This window comes from Aythya marila, assembly GCF_965140915.1.
Source record: "Aythya marila genome assembly, chromosome: 26".
In the NCBI taxonomy this organism is placed as follows: domain Eukaryota; kingdom Metazoa; phylum Chordata; class Aves; order Anseriformes; family Anatidae; genus Aythya; species Aythya marila.
The window spans coordinates 5289357-5311814 of NC_139067.1; the positions used below are offsets into that span (position 1 = coordinate 5289357).

At 44.2% G+C, this 22458-nt stretch overlaps 1 protein-coding gene across 4 annotated transcripts in view; it reads left to right on the plus strand.

Moving 5' to 3' along the window:
- Nucleotides 1–18085, plus strand: part of GFPT1 (glutamine--fructose-6-phosphate transaminase 1) — a 43517-nt gene extending 25432 nt beyond the window's left edge. For 3 of the 4 annotated variants that reach the window (XM_082779469.1, XM_082779466.1, XM_082779468.1), the window contains 6 exons: nt 1722–1879; nt 3672–3786; nt 4084–4211; nt 4961–5128; nt 5870–6031; nt 6671–11002. In XM_082779469.1, coding sequence (XP_082635595.1) covers nt 1722–1879; nt 3672–3786; nt 4084–4211; nt 4961–5128; nt 5870–6031; nt 6671–6715 — 776 coding nt within the window. In that variant the 3' untranslated portion in view covers nt 6716–11002. Of the gene's footprint in view, nt 1–1721; nt 1880–3671; nt 3787–4083; nt 4212–4960; nt 5129–5869; nt 6032–6670; nt 11003–17731 lie in introns of those variants that run through there. The other variant, XM_082779467.1, reaches the window with a different exon arrangement.
- The last annotated feature ends 4373 nt before the right edge of the window (nt 18086–22458 follow it).

Here is a 22458-nt window from a genome sequence, read left to right on the forward strand (position 1 = left end):
GTTTAGGTGAGTCTTACATATGGTAACAGTGGTTTTGTTTCCTTTATCTGCGATGAAATATTTCATCAGTCAACATATTTAAAAAATAATCCTTTGAGGTCTGGGTAAAGACAAGTCAATAGCTTCTTTTGAATAGTTTCAGTTCTTTTGTTAAAGTAGTACCAGATACTAAGCAACATGGTGCATCAGATCCATAAAAGACATGAAGCTACTACAGAAGAGTATCTGAAAAAATAGGACAACCTTGGAATGGAGTAAGAGAGAAAACACACAAACACTTAGAAAAGAAAAAAAAAGTGATATGTCCTGTCCAAAATATTTTCAAGGACAATTGCAATAGGTCTTTTTCATTTTAGTTGCATTTACTGTTCTAGATTGTCACACATGATCTTCAGATTTGTTATTAAAAATAGTTTTTCTCTGTATGTTAAAATACTCTTCCTAACAAGACAGTATGTTTTTCCTCCTCAGTGTCAGGTAATTTAGAGCCCCTCTTTGTAGGGGGCTCGTGTAAATGATGCAGTTTTCTCTGGGTTTTAGGACACGTGTTACTTCTTGCCCTTATAAGTTGTACTGTCTCAGATCTAGCAGTGAACACAACTGAGGGCACACTAGGGGATGCATCTTTTTCCCTGAAGTGTTGGATGTGGCAAGCAAACAAGGATTTTCCTGGAACCTAAGCTTAGTCATCAGGCAGTACAAAACTGAAGTAAACATTGAGCTCAAATAACCTGAGTTCTCCCCACCCATAAATCTGTTTTTGTAGCCCTAGATTTCCACCCTATATGACTTGTAGTAAGTAATGTAGTGTGCAGACAGTGTTTATATGTATTCATGTACTGAAGTAGAATTGTACCTAACCTTGGTGGTATTCTTGTTTTGTTCTTGTTTTCTGTTGTCACCTTATGTGTGCAGGAGTACATCAAAAAAGGTGTTATGCTTTAGAATAAAGGTAAACTGGTAACGCTGTGTAGAATGTACAGTAGCTTCTATTTCTAGGCCCATGTCTGGAGCTCAGCTCACAAGCAGCAGTTCTGGGGATAATCAGTGTGAGGTTTCTTTTTTCTCCATCTGTTGACTTCATTTTTAAACCAACTATTTCTAATTTGTTATATCTTGAATTTTTGAAACAACATGTTAACTGAAGTCTGATCTAAGCTAGCCTCTGTTGGTGTTGTGCAAACAATTCTGGACAGGAGTGATCAGTTTTTGGCATGACTTCTTTGAGAAGAGATTTTGCAAGATAGCAGGTTGTTGGTGAGCACTATCAGCCAAGCAGTTGTATGGTTTTGATAACGGTAACATGGGAAGACTCTAATGGCTAGGTGTAAATTAATGCTTTTTCATCTGCTGTACATTTCAGCTAGGTTATGTATGGATATCCTTAATACATGGGTTCTACCCCCCACAACACCCCAAGGTGAATATTTAGTAACTGGGAAGGGGAAGAAGTTGTTTTTGCTAAATGAGATACACTTGGACTTAAGTTGTTCTTTTAACCATGGCAACATAAGTACTGTCTTCAGGTTCGGTGTTTTCTAGATTTAACTGTTCTTTTTAGGGATAAAATGCAGTGTGCGTGGTCTGACATAATTGCTAACTCTTTTGACTTGCAGACAAACGCAAATTTATGAGATTATATTTAGAAAAGCACTGCTGTTTTACATCTTCAGTGTCAGCAGTAACCAATAATGCAGCATTGTAAATATCTGTATTTTCAGGTGAGACAGCAGATACTTTGATGGGTCTTCGGTATTGCAAAGAGAGAGGAGCCTTAACCGTAGGAATAACTAATACAGTTGGCAGCTCTATATCACGTGAGACGGATTGTGGAGTCCATATCAATGCAGGACCAGAGATTGGGGTTGCGAGTACCAAGGTAAATAACAAGTTAATAGATCTTACTGAATCACCTGTGAGGGGGCTGGCTATCATATGGGTCCTCTGAATGTTCTTCGTTCCCTTTTTAACAGTTGCAATTGCTGATTATATTTCTGAAGAGGCAAAAATTCTCTCCTCTGTCATTATTTGTCCTGAGGTGCAGACTCAGTTTAAATGAAAGTCTAAATATGGAAAAAGAAATTGTAAGACAGGGTTTTGGAAATGTAGGCAATACACAACTACCCTTAATCACACTGCTTTTACTAAAGAAAGTGTGATATTAAAACTAACTAAACAGAAAATGGGGAAATGGTCTTTTAAAGAAAAACAGTATTTATGTCCATCTAAGAGTTATTCTATGTTTGATGCATCTGGCTGCGTGTGATACAGTATAAAATAACTTGCTTTGCTGCATTTCATTTTGATGAAGTGCTTCTGCATGGTGAAATCTGCTTTGATTTAGTTATATTTAGAGGCGAGATGATGTCAATGTGTTACATAAATTTAGCCAAAAACCACATTTGAGTTTAATAGTTCACTGGGGAATTTGATCATGGAAAATTCATGAGTATCCTGTAAGAAACAGTTGAAGGAGTTGTTTGTCCCTGATTGTTTTCATATAGCTAACATTACAGTTAGGAGATAATTGAATTTGGCATTTTCTCTCTGGTGATGTGGGGAGTTACCAAAGCTGTGCATATATGAAATACAAACTTGAAGAGATTCTCCCCGTAAGGGGAGAATGTACATTCAGATTCATTTTGAGAACATATTACAAACGATCCAAGTATTGTTAACATATCTGTTCAGTGCTATTTGCTAACATAACCTTCAACTATGTACTAACCAAAACAAAGTAGATCACATTGTGTATCAAACTCCGCTAGTAAGCATAACTGAAGCTTTTCTAGATTCCTTCTGAGCTATTTAAGTCTTCACTGATACTGATCACTGTGGATGTTTGTTTTATTATTGTTTAGAAAGGGACAGAACTACTACAAACCTTAATCTGAATTCTAAGCAACTTCAGTCCAAGGCTTGCTGCACCACAGACCATTTCATAACATTTGTCTTTTAAGGACTTCAGAGGCTAGACTTGATAATAGATGTTGGATACTGTGCCTTAAATGTTTATGCAGATAGAATTTCCTTGAGCGCTAGTTTCACTTTGCTGTGCAGATAACTGTTCCTGGAGTCAGTGATACCAGTCACTATAGTCTTGTAGAGAAATATATAGTCTATGCAAGTTGAAGAGTTCAAAATCTGTTCTTAACAAGCTGGGGGAAAGAAGGTTTGAAATCACTCTACCTTTTCAATAGTCTTTGCATTCCATGTGCATTTTCATGTGGTCCAAAAAAAGCTAGAGTCAGTTGTCCTGTCACAGTGACCAGATGTAGTAGTGATGTTCCACTGTACATCTTCAGTTGTTGGGTGTTCTAGTCTTCAGTGTTTTCATCATTTGCTCACTCAAATAGAGAAAGAAGGACACAGTTACAGTCAGAAAATAAGATTTAATAATTGCCAGGAACCCAGAAATATTCCACTTTGCTTTTTGTATTTTAATCTCTGGGAGCTTGAGAAGATTGTGCCATTGCAAGCCTCCATTTGAGCAAACGCCATGTGAACTTCATGTTGGTCTTCCCTGCTTAATTGGAAGGAAAGGTACTATTTAAAAACATGCTAAGACTGAAGTCAGCAGCTAGTTGAAGAATGTTGTAGCAGGTGACAACCATTTGCTTACTGTCTTAATGACTTTTTTTTTTCTCCCTCTTCCCCTATTCCCTTATTAGGCCTATACCAGCCAGTTTGTCTCTTTGGTGATGTTTGCTCTAATGATGTGTGACGACAGAATTTCTGTGCAAGAAAGACGCAAGGAAATCATGCGTGGTCTAAAAGGACTGCCAGGTAGGGAACTGTTGCATTTATTGTGGCTTGCCAAATGAAATTCAGTAGCATAGATGAACGTGACAATGCACAAACTTTGCTTTTGAAAGACTGAGGGGATGAGATTTGTGCAATGTGACTATTAGTTATAACTCTTTGCAACTGTATTCCCTCTGATGCTTTCAGACCACTACATGGGATTTTTAAAGTACTGGGTACAATCTCTCGGCAAGTCATTGCTATCTTTGTATATGAAGTATGAGCAGTTTGAGAAGCAGAGGGATATAAATGTGCACAACTTTAATTCTTCTCTTCTAGACTTGATTAAAGAAGTGCTGAGTATGGATGACGAGATCCAGAAGCTAGCCACAGAGCTGTACCATCAGAAGTCTGTTCTCATCATGGGACGTGGCTACCATTATGCCACATGTCTTGAGGGAGCTTTGGTAAGAGATTTCTTTATTTAAAACTCGTTCAAATGCACTTAGCTATGGACTCACATTAGATACCCGACTACTAGTTGATTCAGATGCAGCTAACAGCTGTGGCCTGTTGGCTGACATACTGGGTGAAATAGCTAGAACTCACCATACCACTGCTGTTATTTCCATATAAAGATACCCAACTCACATAACAGCTACTCGTCACCATGGGCTGAAAGGGTGTAGTTTCAGCATTCACACTGGGAGTGGTTTAGGTCCATATTGAATTACTGTGACAGACTGGGCACCTTAGGAGACTTAGTTCTTTGGAATGTTGGGGTGGCATTTCCAGGAATGCTCAGCATCCAAAACCGAGCATGTACTTTCTAGAACCTGTGAGTTGTAGTTTCTACCTTTGAGGAGATTGTTGTTGGTATTAGTGCTGTCGCCTATGGACATGTAAATGTCGTCTTTGTATTGGCCTGCCCAGTTCAAGACTATGATTATATATGTGTTGACTGATGGCAAATCATAAGGCCTGTGGTGGGTTTGGTGTAAGTGTGATGGCCTATAAGCAGCTCAGTCCAGGTACGCTACTTTGATTTAGGTTTTCAGGCTGGCTTGTCCACGTAATGGATCTGATGAGAACTAGAACACACTTTTACAAACTTCAATTAAGTAGAAAGTGGAAGAAACCACAGAGCTGATTATATAATAATAAAAATAAACAAAGTTTGCCTAAAGCTTTATGAATATTCTTTTTCCCCATCTAGAAAATTAAAGAAATTACTTACATGCACTCTGAGGGGATATTGGCAGGTGAGCTGAAGCATGGCCCTCTTGCGTTGGTGGACAAACTCATGCCTGTTATCATGATCATCATGAGAGACCATACATATGCTAAGTGCCAGAATGCTCTCCAGCAGGTCATTGCACGACAAGTAAGTACCTGTAAAACTTCACGGTGCATCAGAAATGTAGTTTTTAATATAGAAGCAGTTTTGCAGGTACCAAACTATTTGCTTTAGCGTCACTGCCTAAACTATGAATTCAGTAGATAGTCCTCTGGGGCTTTTCACAGCCCAAGAAGCCCCTATCTTTTTTCAAAAAAAAAAAAAAAAAAAAAAAAGGAGGGAGACTGCTGTCTTTAACCTTCAGAAAAAGGTCTTTGCAAGTGGTCTTGCACGGCAATGGAAGCTGGAAGCTAAAAACTTCGTGTCAGCATGGGTTAGGTTCAAAGCACTGTTAGATGCGTAGTATTACAGGTACTGAAGGAGGAAAGTTTTCAGTTTCAACACTATTTCACTAGCTTAGAAAACAATTGCTAGCAACCCTTATTTATTGTTGAAGGGGGAGGTTGTTTTTTCAGCGTCTGGGATTTCCTCAGTTCTGTCAGATCTCAGAAAAGGTAACACTTCAGAGTGTTCAGGCTTGCAATTGCAGAATGCAGTGATGTTTTTTTATTTTTGTTTTCAATAAGAAAAGTGCATCGGCATAAGGCAACAGATGCAGGAGCCTAGTGTGGTTTGTTTGCCCTTTAAAATATGCTACTGGAATGCCCATGTGATGCTCAGCTGCTTTCCTTTAAATTAAGTAAAAATTTCTTGCTACCAGTGATACGAACAGAAGTTAAAAAAGAACCTTCCTGACATGTTTTTCTTCAACGTTTCCCTTTTTTGCAGGGGCGACCTGTCATCATTTGTGATAAGGAAGACATTGAGACAATTAAGAACAATAAGAGAACAATCAAAGTTCCACATTCAGTGGACTGTCTGCAGGGGATCCTGAGTGTCATCCCCCTTCAGCTTCTGGCTTTCCACCTTGCAGTTCTCAGAGGATATGATGTAAGTACAGTTTTCCCTTCCTAGCCTCCTGCACTTGTGTTTGCTATTTACAGGTCTGAAAAAGATGTGTTGGGTGAAGTTTGAAGTCTGTGGGGGTTGTCTGTGTGATTGCTTGAGCTACTTGAACTGCCAGGTTAAATGTTAGACCTGATAATTGCAGAAGCTTTTTGTGAACAAAACGTGAAGGCAGTCTACTACACTTGGCTGAGCCTCATTCAGTTTGAGTTGGACGTGTCTGTTTTCTGGTACAAGCGTACTGTTGCTGGAGAGCTGGTAGGAAGCTAAAATGAAGTTTAAAATCAAAATCAACAGAAGGATGTTTAAAAAAGAAAAATAGAGTCTGTGTCAGTTATTTGATCTTAATACAGACACTGGCCTCTACCACGTACTGCAGTGACCTTTTATAATTTGAGAACTGTAGCAAATTACATTGAAGGGACTAACTCCTTAGTTTTTGACAGAGTTGTAACAACTGAAGTCAATGGAGTTTTTTGGCATTTATTATCCTAAGTTAACAGGAAAATGTGTTCAGTCATTTTCAATTTAAACACAGAGCAAACATTCCACACACTACAAAGTTATACACAAAGAAAGTGTCTAAATACTCACAAGCATCTTCTTTCTCCTCCCTCTCTGCAGGTTGATTTTCCAAGAAATCTGGCCAAGTCCGTAACTGTAGAGTGAAAGATCATCTGAATCATAGGGGCAAAGGGGAATTAAATGAAAGACTTTTTTTGGTACTAAAATAACTTGATTTTAAAGTCCCCTAGGTAAATCTTATTTTGGTAAATCATTGTTTGTGTACACGATCACCATATTTCCATTACATTAGTGATTGTCAAATTGATTCCACATGCTATGTCAGTAGCTTTGGGTTTTTTGAACAATAGATTTCCATGCAAGATATTAAATGGTTTTCTTTAAAGATTACTGAGTCTTCTAGGTAAGGGGCCCTTCACTTTACTTTCAGATACTGTCATTGTTTCTTATCCAGTGTGACTCATTCCAGTCATTGATGAGAAACCATTCAGTGAATTACCTGTCATGCTCTCAGGCAGTGAAGCAGGATACCAGATTATGCAACTGGAACAAGAGCTGTTACTGGTCATGCTTGTGCACATATTTTAACAGCGAGAAACTCTAAACAAGCATTTGGGTCAATTTCTGCCTCATTTGTAAAAGGGAATTCAACTGACCTGTCACAGCCTCTGAAATTTTAGGCATGTGGTAAACGTGCTAAGAAAGTAATGTTGTTTCAGAAAGATTTTATCTATGCCAAATACCTAGCAACTGACAATCTCGTAGACTCGGTGGGCCATAACAAATCATGTAACACCAGCAGGTATCTGTAGTTGTGCCCATGAAGACAGTGGAACTCGCGCCTTTAAGTGGAAGTGGAAGCAGTGTGCAGTGTCTGACTCAGAAGGGATGCATACCAAAGCGAGGAAAAACAGAGGAATATAACAGTGTTCAGTTTGTGGTGATGCTTTGTTGATGTTGGTTTTTGGTGATTTTCTTTGTGAGTTTGTTTTTTAAACGAATAGCACTCTTCCTGCATTGAGGGATAAAGACTTTTCCCCTTGAACTGAGCACTGTGGCACTACAAACAGATTGTAGGGAATGGGCTTTATGTTGCTGCAGGTCACTTACTAGTCTGAACGTGTAGAAGAAAGTTTTTGCCTTGTGTCTCTCAGACAGAGACAACACTGAATATCCCTTTCTGAGGCTTACTACATTAGACAAAGTCCCCTGATAAATACATAGGTTCTGGTTTATTTATGAGTAGTTCATACAATTGTAGTGGCATATGTGATTATGTCAAATTCAGCTGATTAAAAACTGGAGGGGATAAAGGCTTGATACATGTGAAAAAAATACATTGATAACTGTATAACAAGTTTGCAGAGAATCAGAAATTACACTGAAAATATGCCTTGAAGATTTAATACCAGCTTTGAAAAAGTCATTAAATGGCAGTTAGCTAGGTGTTTCCTAATGCAAAAAGGTGAATTTCCTGCAATAAAAAGAAAAAAACTAAAAGCAAACTACAAGGCATAAAGCAATGCTTGACAAGTCATGGTGAATATTCCAGATCACGTGCTGCCCCCAGACTGCTTTAACAAATGTAAACGTAGCTCTCCTCGTGCAGGTTGCAAGATGACTGCCAAGCAGTAGTAATCCAGCCTGACCTGTACAGTAGAAGACAACTGCTCAGACTGAGGTGTTTCCAAAGACTGTGTAGCAATTCTACTTTATATAGAACTGCAGTAGCCTATTTAACTTCAATTCAGTATCAGCTCAAGGCTGTTTTATTATGTTAATTAGATTAAAATGCTGCGTGCCTGGAAACAGTTTCTTAAAGCCAATATATGTATGTTTATTAACACATGGTATTCAGACTATTAATTTATGAATGCATTGTGCTGCCAGTGTCTGTTTAAGAGCAAAGAAGTAAATGCATAGTTTTATTTGTACAATATTTGCCTGTGAGGCACTGACTTGTGGCAGTTTATGTGCCTCTGCCTAAACATGACTTGTAGACTTCTTCCCTGCTTCATTTGAGAGGATACTTCTCCTTAAGGAACAAACAACGTATGTTTAATACTAACAGTTTGGAGACGATTCATTTTCCTCCATCTCCCACTCAGCTCTTAAGAGAAGAGAGATCGTGAACCTTTAACATGGAGAGTAGGAAGCAAGGAACGGCTTCCCCCTACTCCCCAGTATAAGGATTTGCAGTACCACATCCTATGTTCTTGTTAGCATGGGGTCTAATGGGAAAGAACCTGCAAGAGAATTAAGATCCGTTTCTTCTATTCCATTCAGAAGAAAAGCAACGAGCATTGCTTTTGTCTAGCCTTGTACAAATAATTGTCTGCTAGCTTACCAAGTCTCCTAGCAAACAGGATGGTAGACATCATGTTAAAATACAGATTGCTGTTCAGTAAAAGTTTGATCATTCAGGCTGTTAAATATTTATGAAAGTAACTTGTGTACAAAGAGGACCAAAGAACAGGATTCTAAGTTAGAAATTTAAGTCTGACACTCTCCAGTTGGGTGTAACTGTACAGATATTGCTGAGTTACTTGGTTTTAATGCTGTGATAGAAAAATCCTTATTCTTAGTAATTTAAGGCATTAAAACTCATGATGAATACTTCATTTGTCAGAAGTAAAGGTAGTGTTCACCCCCTATATTCTGCAAGTTGCCAGTAAACTGCCTGAAGTGTACAAAACTCCGCCTGCCAAAACAGAGGTTTAGTCACTAATTGCAACTAGGCTGTTGGATGTTGTAACGCTTAATATCAAAGAATGCTGTAGAGCATACTTGCTATGAAGAATTTCTCTGATGAGCATGGTAGGGAATCCGTAAAGCATCTCATTGTTGTTAATTGCTATGCCTGTGTGAAGTGAGAATGTATAAAGGACTCTTCTTAGCTTTCCTTACCTCATTTTGTGTAGATGTGTTGCATTTTGATGAAGAGATGATGTTTCTCTTTTCCCTAGAAAACTTTCAGAATGTCTTGTGATATTTATTAACAGCCAGTCAGTCTTCTGCTCTCCAGAATGAATGTTTTGCTTACTGAGCCAGTAAAACTCCCTCTTTCCTAACTAAGGTGTTCAAAAATTCAGTAGCCCTGTCACTAAAATTGAGCCACAGGTAAATACTGATAAAGGCCTTTGTCATTTGAAATAGCAGCTGCCTATTACTGCATACATTTGTCATAGTTTATTATGATTGAAGTAACTGTTTTCCTCATCTATGTCTGCAGAGGCTTAAAGGGAAGTACAAGCCTAAGTCTTAGGGTTTTTTCTAATTACCAAAGACCAGAGAACTTGAGGCTCGGCACGCTGTTTCTGCATAACAGATCTCAGCCAAATTCCACACTGTTAGTAAGGTTATTCCACAAATAATGGGAAAGCTGTTTGTGGAGTATGCTTCTGCCAGAAAGGTTTCTTCCTCCTAGCTGTACTGAAGAAAGTCTAGAGACAGTTCTTTCCTGAATGTGAGAGATGAATAAGTACCATCTGCACACACCCGCTTATAAAGAGTCCAAACCAGTATTCGGGTAGCCATGCCTTTGTAAGGTACAGCGCTGACCGGGGAAGTGCTGTCTCCTTTTTAGCATGCTCTTACTGACTGGAAGGTAATTGCGTACCACTGATAATGGGGATGCTCTTCCAGCCAGAGAGCTGCCTTGACCTCCTTGTTCAGAACGTCTCAACCCCTTTGTATTCAAAAGCTGCATTAGTGAAAGCTTCACATAGACCATTTTGGAGACAAGTGGGAGGAATTTCTTGGATATGACATGTAATATTGCTCCATTTGGAACCTTAACACTAGCACAGACAGACTAGGTTTGGTTAAGCTGCAGATTGAGATGTCTAAAGGCACAAGGAAGACCAAAATATTAGTGCAAAATTGTTGTTTTTCTTTTCCTCTCTAGTAGTTACTAGCAGTCCATGATACCACAAGTAGGTGGCTGACAGCAGCATATATGATGGAGAGGGAAATTGAAATTGGGCCCATGCAGCAGCACATCAGTGTTTAGCTGTGGCTAATTTTAGACGCTACCTGAATGTACCAAACTTGCCTCAAAGCCTGGAGTCCTTCTTCCACATCAGACACAGGAAGAAGAAACAGCAAAGAAGTATTTGGCTTGAATAAAAGGAAAGACTATTTGCCTTCAATTCAGTTTATGTAAATAGACGTTTGAAATGGCAAATACTACCATTTCTTCCCTTCTAGGTCTATATGTACTGTGCTTGTACATATCCAGCTGGCTTGGTTTGTGGGGACCAGTCTGTATCTTGTTTCCTGTTGTGTGCTGTATGCAGAAGATGTCTTACTTTTGTCTGTAGTGTTTTATAATTTGGGTTCTGTCTTTTTGCTTACTTTTTTTGTATCTCACCCTTTGAATAAAATCAAGTGCCCTACATTAAACAAACTGAATTACTGGTCTTCAGTTATATCTGTTAAAGAATAGGTAACCCCTGTGAAAGTTAAAGGATATATATAAAAAGCAGAAAAAGACCCAAAGCTTAACTCTCTTCTAACTGGCCAAGCTTTTTCTTTTTCCTTTTTTTTTTTTTTTTTAAATAACATGTCTGAGATATATTTCAACTCACTTTTTTATCCTTGATTTTGCTACTAACCAAAAACAGTGAAGAGGAAAACCCATGAAACATCCCTAAGACAGAACAGGTGGTATTACCTTCTGTACATTCATTTTCATTTAACAACCACATTTCTATCACTAGATAAAAGAGCAGTTAGTATAGCTCAGACATGACCTGTGCTCAGTGATCTTCACACATTCCTCATGCAATTTTGAAACTCACGGTTCTTTTTTTCAGCTTTTTTGTAACTGCCCCCAGTTTGGGTAATGTCAGGCAGGCTGGGAGTACCACAGCGCTGCTTTGCTGCCCCAGCAGTGCAGGGTGACTTGGGTGCTGAGGTGGCACAGTTAAGTTCTTGTAAGTCAACAGCTGGTGACTTAGAGATTTTTCATATCTTAAAAATGCGTGGACAACTTTAAGCAAAACCCACAATGACAAAAGCCTATCTGGAATTCCACCCCTCCTCCACTTGGAGCCATTCAGGAATTAATTTCCTTAGGGACATTCACCTCTGCAGGGGAAGAATATCAAACATGGACATTTATTTCCCCAAATAAAGTGAGCAGCCTGGACTTGCTCTTCTTACAAATACCTTTCCTGTACAAGTAATAGTAAAGTCACAAGACTGCTTTTGAAGGCTAGTGCCTTGGAGCTATGCACACACGTTCTTAGTATCGCAATTAAAGTCAGTGCCCACACACAAAACCATAGCCAGATGCTGGGAGCAAGATTGTCCACTTCTGCTTGCTCAGCACTGCAGGAGGAAACAGCAGCACAGGCCTGCATTAATGTCACAAACAAAAACAAGTAAAACAGATCAAAGCTTTGGGCTTTCAAAAGATTTCATTTTGGTGCAGCTGTAGGACCCATCTGCTCTGGATGCTAAAAGGAGAGGGAACAGTGCAAGGAGCCAGCAAGACAAGGTGGCTGTGTGCAGCATCATCCTCAGGTGCCTCCAGGGCTGTGCTGTGCTCAGGCTCCCTCCTCTCTGGGCTGTCCACTGTGGCTCCCAGACCTGAGATCCTCACCAGCTGCTCCACAGCCCCGGCTGCATTTCCAGACAGGGGACCCTGTTCCTTCAGTGCGGCCCAGGAACTGCCCCGTTTGAAGAGCAAGGGAATGGGTAAACATAGGGTGCTGCCCGGGTTCTCTATTGCTCATTACCCCATGTGTGGTGACTAAGCACACACACTGTACACTGCATTTAGTTCAGGCCAATAGAAATGACAGTAAGAAGACAAAAGCAAAGGGATGTAGCCAGGGTCTCAGATGCTGAGGTTTACAGACGGGTATAAGCGCTTGGTTTGAAAATATTACACTAGCTTGCCTGCTGCAAAGTGTGCCTTGGCCCTTCTAGAGCAACCTGCTTTGATGGCTACCCTTCAAACGAGCTGTGCATGGGCCTTCTGAAGTTTCTTTTCTGAGCCTCAAACTGCTGACTGCATATCCATGCAAGCTTCTTGAATTAATTTACGTAAAGGACTCCTTTTCTGTTGTGAAGTGGTGCTGGCCCTTGCACGGGGGTCTTGCTAGGAGGAGCACTGTGCCAAATGCATGCCAAGCCCAGGGGCATGGTGTTCCTTCAACACCTTCTTTCCTTGCTGTGTGGCAATGGCTCTTCATCCCCCCCTTGGAGTGTGCCAGGAGCCCCGTACGATGACTGCTCACACAGAAGGCATCTGTGTTGTGGCTGGAATCAGAGAAATGTCACTTCCCTCCCTCCACCCCCCAAAACAAGCCACCTCTCAGGTCTGACTGTGAGCTGTTGAGTGGGAAGCTAGCAGCCAGCCTATGGGGAATTCTTACCCCAGGAATAGGCGTAGAAAGGAGACCAGCACACTGCAGCATTTTTGCTCTACATAGGTGGAACAAAAAGGTGATGGTGTAAAACAAGCTCCCAGTTACCAGGCTGGTGTGTCACAAAGACACTTAACTATCCGTGGAGCTTTTCTTACATGTCAGCAAGATTTGCTGTGCAGGACAGCCAGGTGTTCCTACACTGCATTTCCTTTTTGATTTGAGAAAAGCAAGCAATCCTTACGCCCCTTTAGAAACAAGTTAGTTTTGTATTCTTTTCCCTAAAAAGCAGCCATCCATGCTCCTTGCCTCGCAATGTGGGTGAGCGACCCCTGGTTGTACACCAGGCACCATACAGCCTAGTGGGCTGGTGGGATCTGAGCTCCTGATGCTTTCACCAGCCCCACAGCATCACCCTGCAGCACCACAGCGGCCCCATGGTACTCGGAGTGCTAAGAGGAGCAGTTAAGCGCCTTAGCTTTAGAGAGCTGATGAGTCTTCCTGGCAAACATTTAAACGGGGACAGAGAGTTATCTCAGTGCAGCCTCCTGGCCAGGCCCACAGTTCAGTAGCTGCCTTCCTCCCTGCCAACGCCGCTCAGTGCTGGGCAGCTCTTCCAGCATCTCACTGCTGCCGTTACGTCTCCTTCTGGCTCGCCATGTTTCCAGCTCCTGCAGCTTGGAAGGTCCAAGGAGCAAGAGCCCCACGCTGCAGGTGGCAGACAGGAGCAGCTCTGGCATTGCCCACAGCAAGGAGAACACAAACCCTCAGGTACCGACTGCTTCAGTGCTACAAACACGGGCAGAGACAGATTGTGGGGGCAATTGTAATCAGTCGCGCACATCGGTGGTGCAGCCTGTGCCTGCATTTGGACAATCTGGCTTTTTTGATTATTTTTTTTCACCTCCTGCTAAGGGTTTCAGGACTATGGCAGGCCTGACCCAGAAGCTGCCTTATGTGCCTTGAAGAGGCTATTTCTGTCCTATTTCCTTGCTTTTATCAGCTGGTTGGAATACATTGTGGGCATTTGAAAAGGGAAAAGAGAAGAAGAAGAAAAAAAAAACAAGCTGGCCTGCTAAGATGGGCCATACAGTGCTAAAGCGGTTACCCAGCCTCAGAAACCCACAAACCAGACGTGACAGGACTCCTCCCCCCTCCTCAGTCTCATTCTTTATTGTTAAGGTCAAATAAAATATGTTCCCATGATCCTTACGCATTCCTATGGAAACAACTTTAAACAAACAAGCTGCTTGCCTGCGTCTGGACAGCAAGCAGCGAGATTACTGTAACACAAGATCCCGAAAGCCATGGGGAGCCTGGATGCGCTGGAGACACTGGCGGCACCACACAGCTCACAGCCAGGCACCAACGGGGTCCAGGAGCTTGTGCGTGGGGAGCCAGGGAGTGGGGGCACCCAAAGCCCTTAAGCAGGAGACAATCCTGCACAAGCAAACCTCACACCTGGCCAGCACCAAAGGGACACCACCAAAGGGGAGCAGTCAGCAAACCTGCAAGGGACAGGACCAGCATCTCCCTGCTCCTCTCATTTCTGTCTGTGCATAAAACTATATCACCATGTGCACCATGGAGTCAATGCTAGGGTGGAGATGCTGCCGGTCCTCCCTGCTGATGCCAGTTGCTGCTGGAACAAGCCTTCCTGAAGCTCACAGGTGGGTGCTTTCTAGCACCCAATACTGGGCAAGACATTGTGCCCTCACAGGATGACTCTTATCACGTTGGCACGCTGAGGATGTGCCTGGAAGTTGATCCTGTAGCCAAAGCCATCCTTCAGGGCTGTCAGCCCTGGCTCCTGGCACAGTTGTGCTGGGAAATCCCAGCTTCAGCCACAAAACCTCCCCTCTCTGGCACTTGCAGTCCCACCACAAGACCAGTACAAGGGCACCGGGTGAACAGACAGAACGGCCCCTGTGGTCTTTGGCTGAACAGTTCTGCTCTAAGCTGTGGCAGGGACTCGCAGTCCCTCTTGTATTTTTTTTCCCCAGTGTTTCCCATCATCAAGAAGATGAGCTTTTCCAAGCCCAGCTAGAAATACAGCTGAAAATCAAAGTTATCATGAATCCAAGCAGCCCCAACTGGTCTACCATGGGAAAACTGAAGACACATACTCCCCAAGCCAAGACAGGATCCTCATGTTCAGGCAGTGACCTACCCAGAAGTGTAGCAGCCAGTCTGTGCAGCCAGCCACTGCCAGGTGGAATGTAGCAGTAGGGGGGGTGTAAGAATTTCAGAGTTGCACAAAGCTGGAAACGCACACAGGAAAAAATTCTGCTGAACCACACCAGGATGACCCAGTGAATGTGCATTGCATTGCTCATGGAGTCCTCAGCTCAAGGAGAGCAGTGGTCCTCACCCACTCCCCTCCATGGGGGATCCTGAGCCTACAGAACAGCCACTTCACCTCCCTTAGCATAACTGGCAGACGGCCTTGGGGAAGGACTCACAAAAGAGCTTAACATGTAGGCTACAGGAATTGCAGCCAGGACTGTCCCTGCCAGACCACATCCAAGTAAGGCAGGGGGCAGGAGGGTCTTGAGGCAGGCATGAGCCAACTGCTTCTGAGCAGAACAGCCAGGTTTGGAGGGAATTTTGGCTGCAGGGCTGTAGGTCACTGGGTCCATGTAGGGATCAGTGCGGACCAAAGCCATCTGCCCTCAGCCCTCTAGGTGCTGCCAGCCAGGAACAAGGGCTTGTCACAGTCCCTGCCCTCAGGAGGGATGAGCCGTGTGACAAAGCAAGAGTTGAATGCTGCTCCTGAGGCAGCAGTCACTGTCACATTTCTCCAGGACAAGTCCTGTATGGTTTACCACATGTCCAAGTGGTATCAGGGCATACACTACATGGAAAAGCAAGAAAGCAAGTAATTTAATCGTATCTGTCTTCAATTTAATGCAACCAGCTGGCTTGTGGCAGGTCAGCAGCCAGAGGGTTGTGGATAATTGGGGTATGCTGGTCACAGCTCCAGACAAACTTCTCTTCAGTAGATGTAGGTAGTTGCTATAAGCACAGGGAAAAAAAAAAAAAGAAAAAAAACAAACAAAAAAAAAAAAAACTGTGCTTTAATACTGCAGAAACATCAGCTAAGAAACACTTTTCTCATTGGTAGAAGCAAGCAGGGAAATGTTAGGTTGGGAGAAGGGCTCACCAGGCTGGGAATGCTGTGGTCTTTGACGTTTTCTGCTTGTTTCAGCCACAGTGGGAAGCCCTATATAAAGTCCTGTTCCAAAGGGAAATACCTGCCATTATCCTATGACTGGAAAAACAGAGGAAGAAGAATGCAAAATGACTTGTCATTAAATGCCTGCCACAGGTCAGGGTAGAGCAAAGGCCAGGTTTCCCTTCTAGCCAGGGAGAGGCCATGGCAGAGTGAGCGGCTGTACTCAGAGACGTCAGCTGAGTCTCACATTGCTCTGCAAAACGTACTTCCTCCACGCAGAGCCAAAAGACACTGACACTGTGTCCCTTCCTCACATGCCATCAGGTCCAGAAACACTTCTGTTAGCAACCCCAGTCTGCAAACATCTCCTTTCCCATCTCCCTTGAAAAAAAAGCAGTTGCTCTGAACATTAATGTGTTTATTCAGCATTTGAGCAGCTCTAAAATGCCAGATGCAGGGGCTGAGTTGTGCTTGGAGTCTCTCACTTGCACCCCGTCCTCCCCCCCCCTCCCCCCCCCCCCCCCCCAGTTAAATAAGATGCTGTAAGCAGCACTGTAACCCTCATCTTGCCAGGTTTCTGTGACATCCCCACAGCAGGGCATGGTGGAGGAACCGCAGGGGCTCCTAAGGCCACCCAACCTGGGTGAATGCTGCTTCCCAGAATGCAAACAGGTAGAAAAACCCCAAAGCGAATGGTGCTGAGTGACCCACAGGCTGTTTCAAAGCCATGCCCATCCTGGCACAGAGCCTGCTGCAGATGCTGCTAATTGCGGTGTCTGCCTTGCCCCAGATGAGCTGGGGGGCTCTGGTTCGTGCCTCCAGAGTCAGAGCTTTGCCAGAGTGCTGGTGCAGTGTGGCAAAGATGAATAATTTCAGTGCTGCATTTGCAGCTCCATTTGAAGCCTGCCCAGCATGTTGCAAGAGGAACCTTCATATCCCAAAAAGACAAACCCCGCTTCCCCAACACAGAACTCCCCCACAGCACTGCACAGCCACTCGCGAGCTCCCAGCACAGTCCCAGAGGCACTGAGGAGGTAGCATCAGCCTCTGGGGACACTGATAGAGAGGCAAGAAAGAGCTGAGCTACACGGCATCGTGTGTCCCTCCAGAGCCAGGATTAACCGTCTCATCATGCTTTTTCCTTTAGTATCACAGTTACAGTGACTAATCCCATTGAGCAGGGGTTGTTAGCCCTCGCACACAGAATCACAGAATTTTCTAGGTTGGAAGAGACCTCAAGGTCATCGAGTCCAACCTCTGACCTAACGCTAACAGTCCCCACTAAACCATTTCCCTAAGCTCTACATCTAAACGTCTTTTAAAGACCTCCAGGGATGGTGACTCCACCACTTCCCTGGGCAGCCTGTTCCAGTGCCACAAAAGCCCTGCCTGTTCCAGTGCACAAAGCCCTGCTTTGTCTAAGTGCAGGATCGACACTGCAGAGAGCAGAAAAGCCTCATCTCCGGGGCTTTCCAAACCCCACGCTGCAGATCCCAGGGCTGACAGGATGGAGCATGACCGCATGCTCCATCTGAGCAGCAGCAGCAGCACGGCTGCACCTCCTTGCTGCCAGGGCTCTGCTTTTCACGGCTGCTCTCCTTTTTGCAGGTGGACCGCATCACTGCCACCAGAGACTGAGTGCCGACGCTGTTTCACCGCTCGCTTTGCACACAGCTGCCCAAGGAAAAGGAGCAATGGGTGAGCTGCAGGCAGCCAAAACCACATCCCTGGGCTACCTGTTCTGCACACACCCCGGGGCATCAGTTGGAAGTGACGAGCATCAGTCAGGTCCTGTCTGCTCTGCACAACCCAGGCTGGCAGCCCCAGATTGGAGTGTTTTGCACTGAGCAAGGAGCAAGGCATAGAAAACCCACTCAATATGTGACAAACAGTCATGGGTTATTCTGTTTGATGGTTGCATTTTGCACTGCAGTTCTTGCTGTTTTTAGGTTTCAAACAATAAAGGATTACACGCCTCTCTCTCTCTCTCTCTCTTTTTTTTTTTTTTTTTTTAAGCAAATGTCAGAAGTGAAGCATTCTGCTTTGGAGGTGCTGGTGTTTGTCTTTTTTTGGAGGGGTCCTTCCCTTCTTGGCTTCTGCAGCCAAAGAAACAAAGCAAAATTCAGGACCTCCCCAGCCTCCTTTCTGTCCCTGCCCAATTACAGCTTTGACAGCTAAAGTCAAATTTTCTTTGACATAAACTCCTGGCTAGCATTGTGAGGACATATGCATGACATGTAAAGTTTGGACATTTAGTCCTTGTGATGGTTTTGCAGGTCACGAGAGCCTGGCGAGACAGCCCTGCATCTCTCTCCATATCTTTAACACACCAGTCCATGCAGACAAGAAAAACCTGCTGAAATATCAATGGCAAGCTCCTGGTAGTGGGGAAAAACCATCGCCTTCCATATGTCAGATTAAGAAGCTACAAAAGCAGTATGAGAGGCAGAGGAGGGGTGGGTGTCTGGGGGTTAAAATTATGGGGCTGGGATGTCATGAAACACCTTCAGTCCAGTGGGGACTATGGCTTGTGGTGGCCCTCAGAGACAGGCTGCCTGGATTGCGCAGGGGACCCTGCTAGCAGGAGCAGGGTCTGAACTGCAGAGGCATAAAGCTTGCACCACTGTGTAACTCATGGGTTGTGTATTCCTGATACTAATAAGGACCAGGCCAGCCAGCCCCACGTGGTCCCTGGTCACAGGTTAGAGGTGGCATCAGGGATCAGCACTACGTGGCAGCTACTACCCCAAAACCCACTGGGATTCACCCAGACTGTTTAGCTGAGACAATCACCAGCCTTTTGCACACACAGTGCTCACACAGATTCCATTCAGGACTGATAACCTTTTGCAAAAGTCCTTTAAGCTTTGCTAAGGCAGATCTCAGCAAGAAGGGGAGAAATTCTCACTGGTGTTGCAGAAAGCAATAGTTAAGGCTGGCTTATGCAACTACCAGATTTTGAAGGGGCTATGTTGGTGAGCTTTCATTCACCTCCAAATGAAGAGGGAGTGAAAGAGTAAAGCTTTTCTGTTTTTAAACAAAACACAGGTTGCTCAGTCACACCCCTCTAAGCACCAAATAGACCTGCAGTAATGCCACAAGGGGAAGGTAGGAAACCAGACTTTGCAGATTGGTATGGGCAGGGAAAAGGACTCAACAGCAGACTGAGAAGCAGCACTTCCTGGGCAGTCTCATGCTGAGACTTGAAAAGAAAAAAAAAACAGCTGCTTCCAGTTATGCCAGTTGAAAAGGAGGGATGGGGATTATGCCTAAGGCAAGCTGTCCTGCTGGGGCAGGGCAGTGTCCTTCACACTGGTATTGCCCAATGGGGGGATGGACGGGGACATACCCAGCCTGTGTGCGACCTCCCCAGCATGCACATCTGTGCAATGTCCAGCTACACAGCAGAGACCATGGAAAACCCTTGGAACATGGACCATTTCAGTTATAAATTTTTTTGTGCTTGCCTGCATGCTAGGAAACTTTTCTCACCATTCAGGCACCAGCTGAAGGATCAAGTAGGAAAAATTGTAATTCGAGGGGTCCTGCTGGCAAATCCTTATCCCAGGCCAGAGCAGTAGAAGCAGCTGCTCCACAAGGACTGAGCACAGAGCTTGGGCTTTATTTCAGGTCCCGTTCTTGGGATTTCAGCCATTGCTGCCTAATCATTCCTTCTCTCAATTCAATCAGCATGATGCAGCCTGTGTTGAAAAATAATTCCAAAAAATAAACAAAACAAAATCATGATAAAAAAAGGACAACAAAAAAAAAATCAAGCGAGCACCCCAAAAATCTGTCATGTTTGAACTGACCCAGACCATCTTGACCGACAGTTGTGCCTCCAGATCAAGGGCACACAATGAAAATAAATGAAGTGCAGATAAAGCTCATTTTTTAGCAGAAGCTCCTTTAGCCTATTGTTGGCTAAATTTAGGCCAGCTGCAGATAAACTGTTGCAGAGCAGGGGACACGAGCAGCCCTCGAGCACACTTCTGCACTTCTGGTGCCACAGTTTGTGGGAAAGTGTCTGAGTGTTTTCCAGCTTCGCTTTACTAGGCTAATTTAGCCTATTGTGTGAAAGATGCATTCTATTTATTGCTTTCTGGTGCAGGGTTTTTGTCCTGCAGTAGCCCAGGTAGGAATTTGTTGTCTCCATCTCCCTTCTGCCAGGACTCCCCTGCTGGGGCTCTCTTGCTCTCTCGCTCTCTCCAAGGTCTGTGTGAGCTCAGTGGAGCTGCACACTCAGAGAGAGCTGGCATCACTTCAGTGCCCTCCCATACCACAGGAACATGCACAGGGTGCATAGTGCAGGAAAAAGGAGCATCCTGACCCCCAACACAATCTGCTTTTGACTGAAATCATCCAAATGAACTCACAAGCAACCCTGTGCTTATTTTAGCTCAGGATCATTTGCAACGGAGTTGTACTGGCCTTCCTCATTGCTGCAGGGTTTTGCAGCTCTGTGCCAAGGCCTTTCCCTGCCCTTCTCCCACACAGGCTCTGCCCCAACAATGCCACTTATCCCTGGCCCCTGAAGCCACAGGGAATTTTTGCGTCCACCTCGGTGATCCCCCACGGTGATTTGTTTAAACTGGTTTAGCCCAGCTTCCAGAGCTGTTATGATGCTGCTGCACAGAGAAGTTGGCTTTTGCAATGCTACAGTTTGTCATTTAAATCTGGATTATTACATTCTTGTGCACTTTGCCTGCATGGCAAGTATTAAAAGATCCCATGAGCTAATGCAATCCCTACCTACATCTCTAATAAGGCTCTAATCAGGATCTGTTTTTAACCTGAAGAACCAGCTGCTTCTGCTTCTCTGGCTGGTTTACATCTCTGGCTTTACATCAGTTCCTGCTTTTTTTTTTTTTTTTTTTTTTTTTTTTTTTTTTTTTGTTCTTACATTCTGGTCTGCTTCTTATTTATTTAATTTTATGTTGTGGGAATGTAAAAATGTGCCACAGTGGATTAGGCCGGAGGCCTGGGTGGTCCAGCACTTGGCTTCAGATTGTGGCTGTTTCAGCCAAATTGTTTCAGCAAGAAATCATTTTGAAGAGGTGTAAAGCAAAGGCCAAGTCTCCTCCTGTCTGTATTCGGGCAAAAGCCCCTGCACACCAGCGAGGGGCAGGATGTTTCCGCTTCTCTTCCTTAGCTTGCTGCAATGGGGACACCTGCGCCAGCATGGGCAGGTCACTGTCACAGGCAGGAGCTGTGTGACGCTGCCCATGCATCTCCATGGCGGGGATGCACACAGAAAAACAAACAGGAAAATTTGTTCTAGGAAATGGCAGAGAATGACAAAGGACCTGCCTGGTTTAGGCCACTGACCTACTGAGGGGCACTGAAAGGTGACCACAAAGGGAGACTTTGTGCAATGGGACTGTGTTCTGCTGCACCATGTCAGGAAGGAAGGATCTGCAAATACAGCTCCCAGAACAAATGAAGGTCAACATGGCCAGGTACCACGTCCTGTGTCTGGGCTGGTGCATCCCTCTACCACCACTATCATCCACTAAACCATGTCCTTAAGCACCATGTCCAACCATTCCTTGAACACCCCCAGGGACGGTGACTCCACCACCTCCCTGGGCAACCCATTCCAATGCCTGACTGCTCTTTCTGGGAAGAAATGTCTCCTCATTTCCAACCTAAACCTCCCCTGGTGCAACTTGAGGCCATTCCCTCTAGTCCTATCACTAGTTATCTGCGAGAAGAGGCCAACCCTGAGCTCCCCACAGCTTCCTTTCAAGTAGTTGTTAGAGAGCAATAAGGTCTCCCCTGAGCCCCTCTTCTCCAGACCAAATATCCCCAGTGCCCTCAGCTGCTCCTCACAGGACTTGTGTTCCAGGCCCTTCACCAGCTTTGTAGCCCTTCTCTGAACATGTTCCAGGGCCTTGACGTCTTTCAAAGCTCAGAGATGAGTGGGCTGAGAGCAGTCCTGCACAGAGGAGGACTTGGGGGTAGCAGTGGATGAAAAACTTAAAATGAGCTGGAAAGGTGCCCCATCTCTGGAAGTGCTCTAGGCCAGGTTGGATGGAGCTTTGGGCAACCTGATCTAATGGGAGGTATCCCTGCACATAGCAGGGGGAGGGAGGTGCTTTAAGGTCACTTCCAACTGAAATCATTCTGTGATCCTACAGCAGAGAAGGACACAAGGACAGGGCACAGCACAGGCTGGGTGTAGCCCCGTTGTGCTCCCGTGTGCTTTCCAGTTTGCACGCAGTAGGCCATCTGCCTCCAGAAGTCAATGGTCATCAATTGTTGCAAGAACAGGAGAGAAACACTAGGAACAAAACTACTCTGTTGTTGCTTACAACTTGCATGCAGCAGCTTCT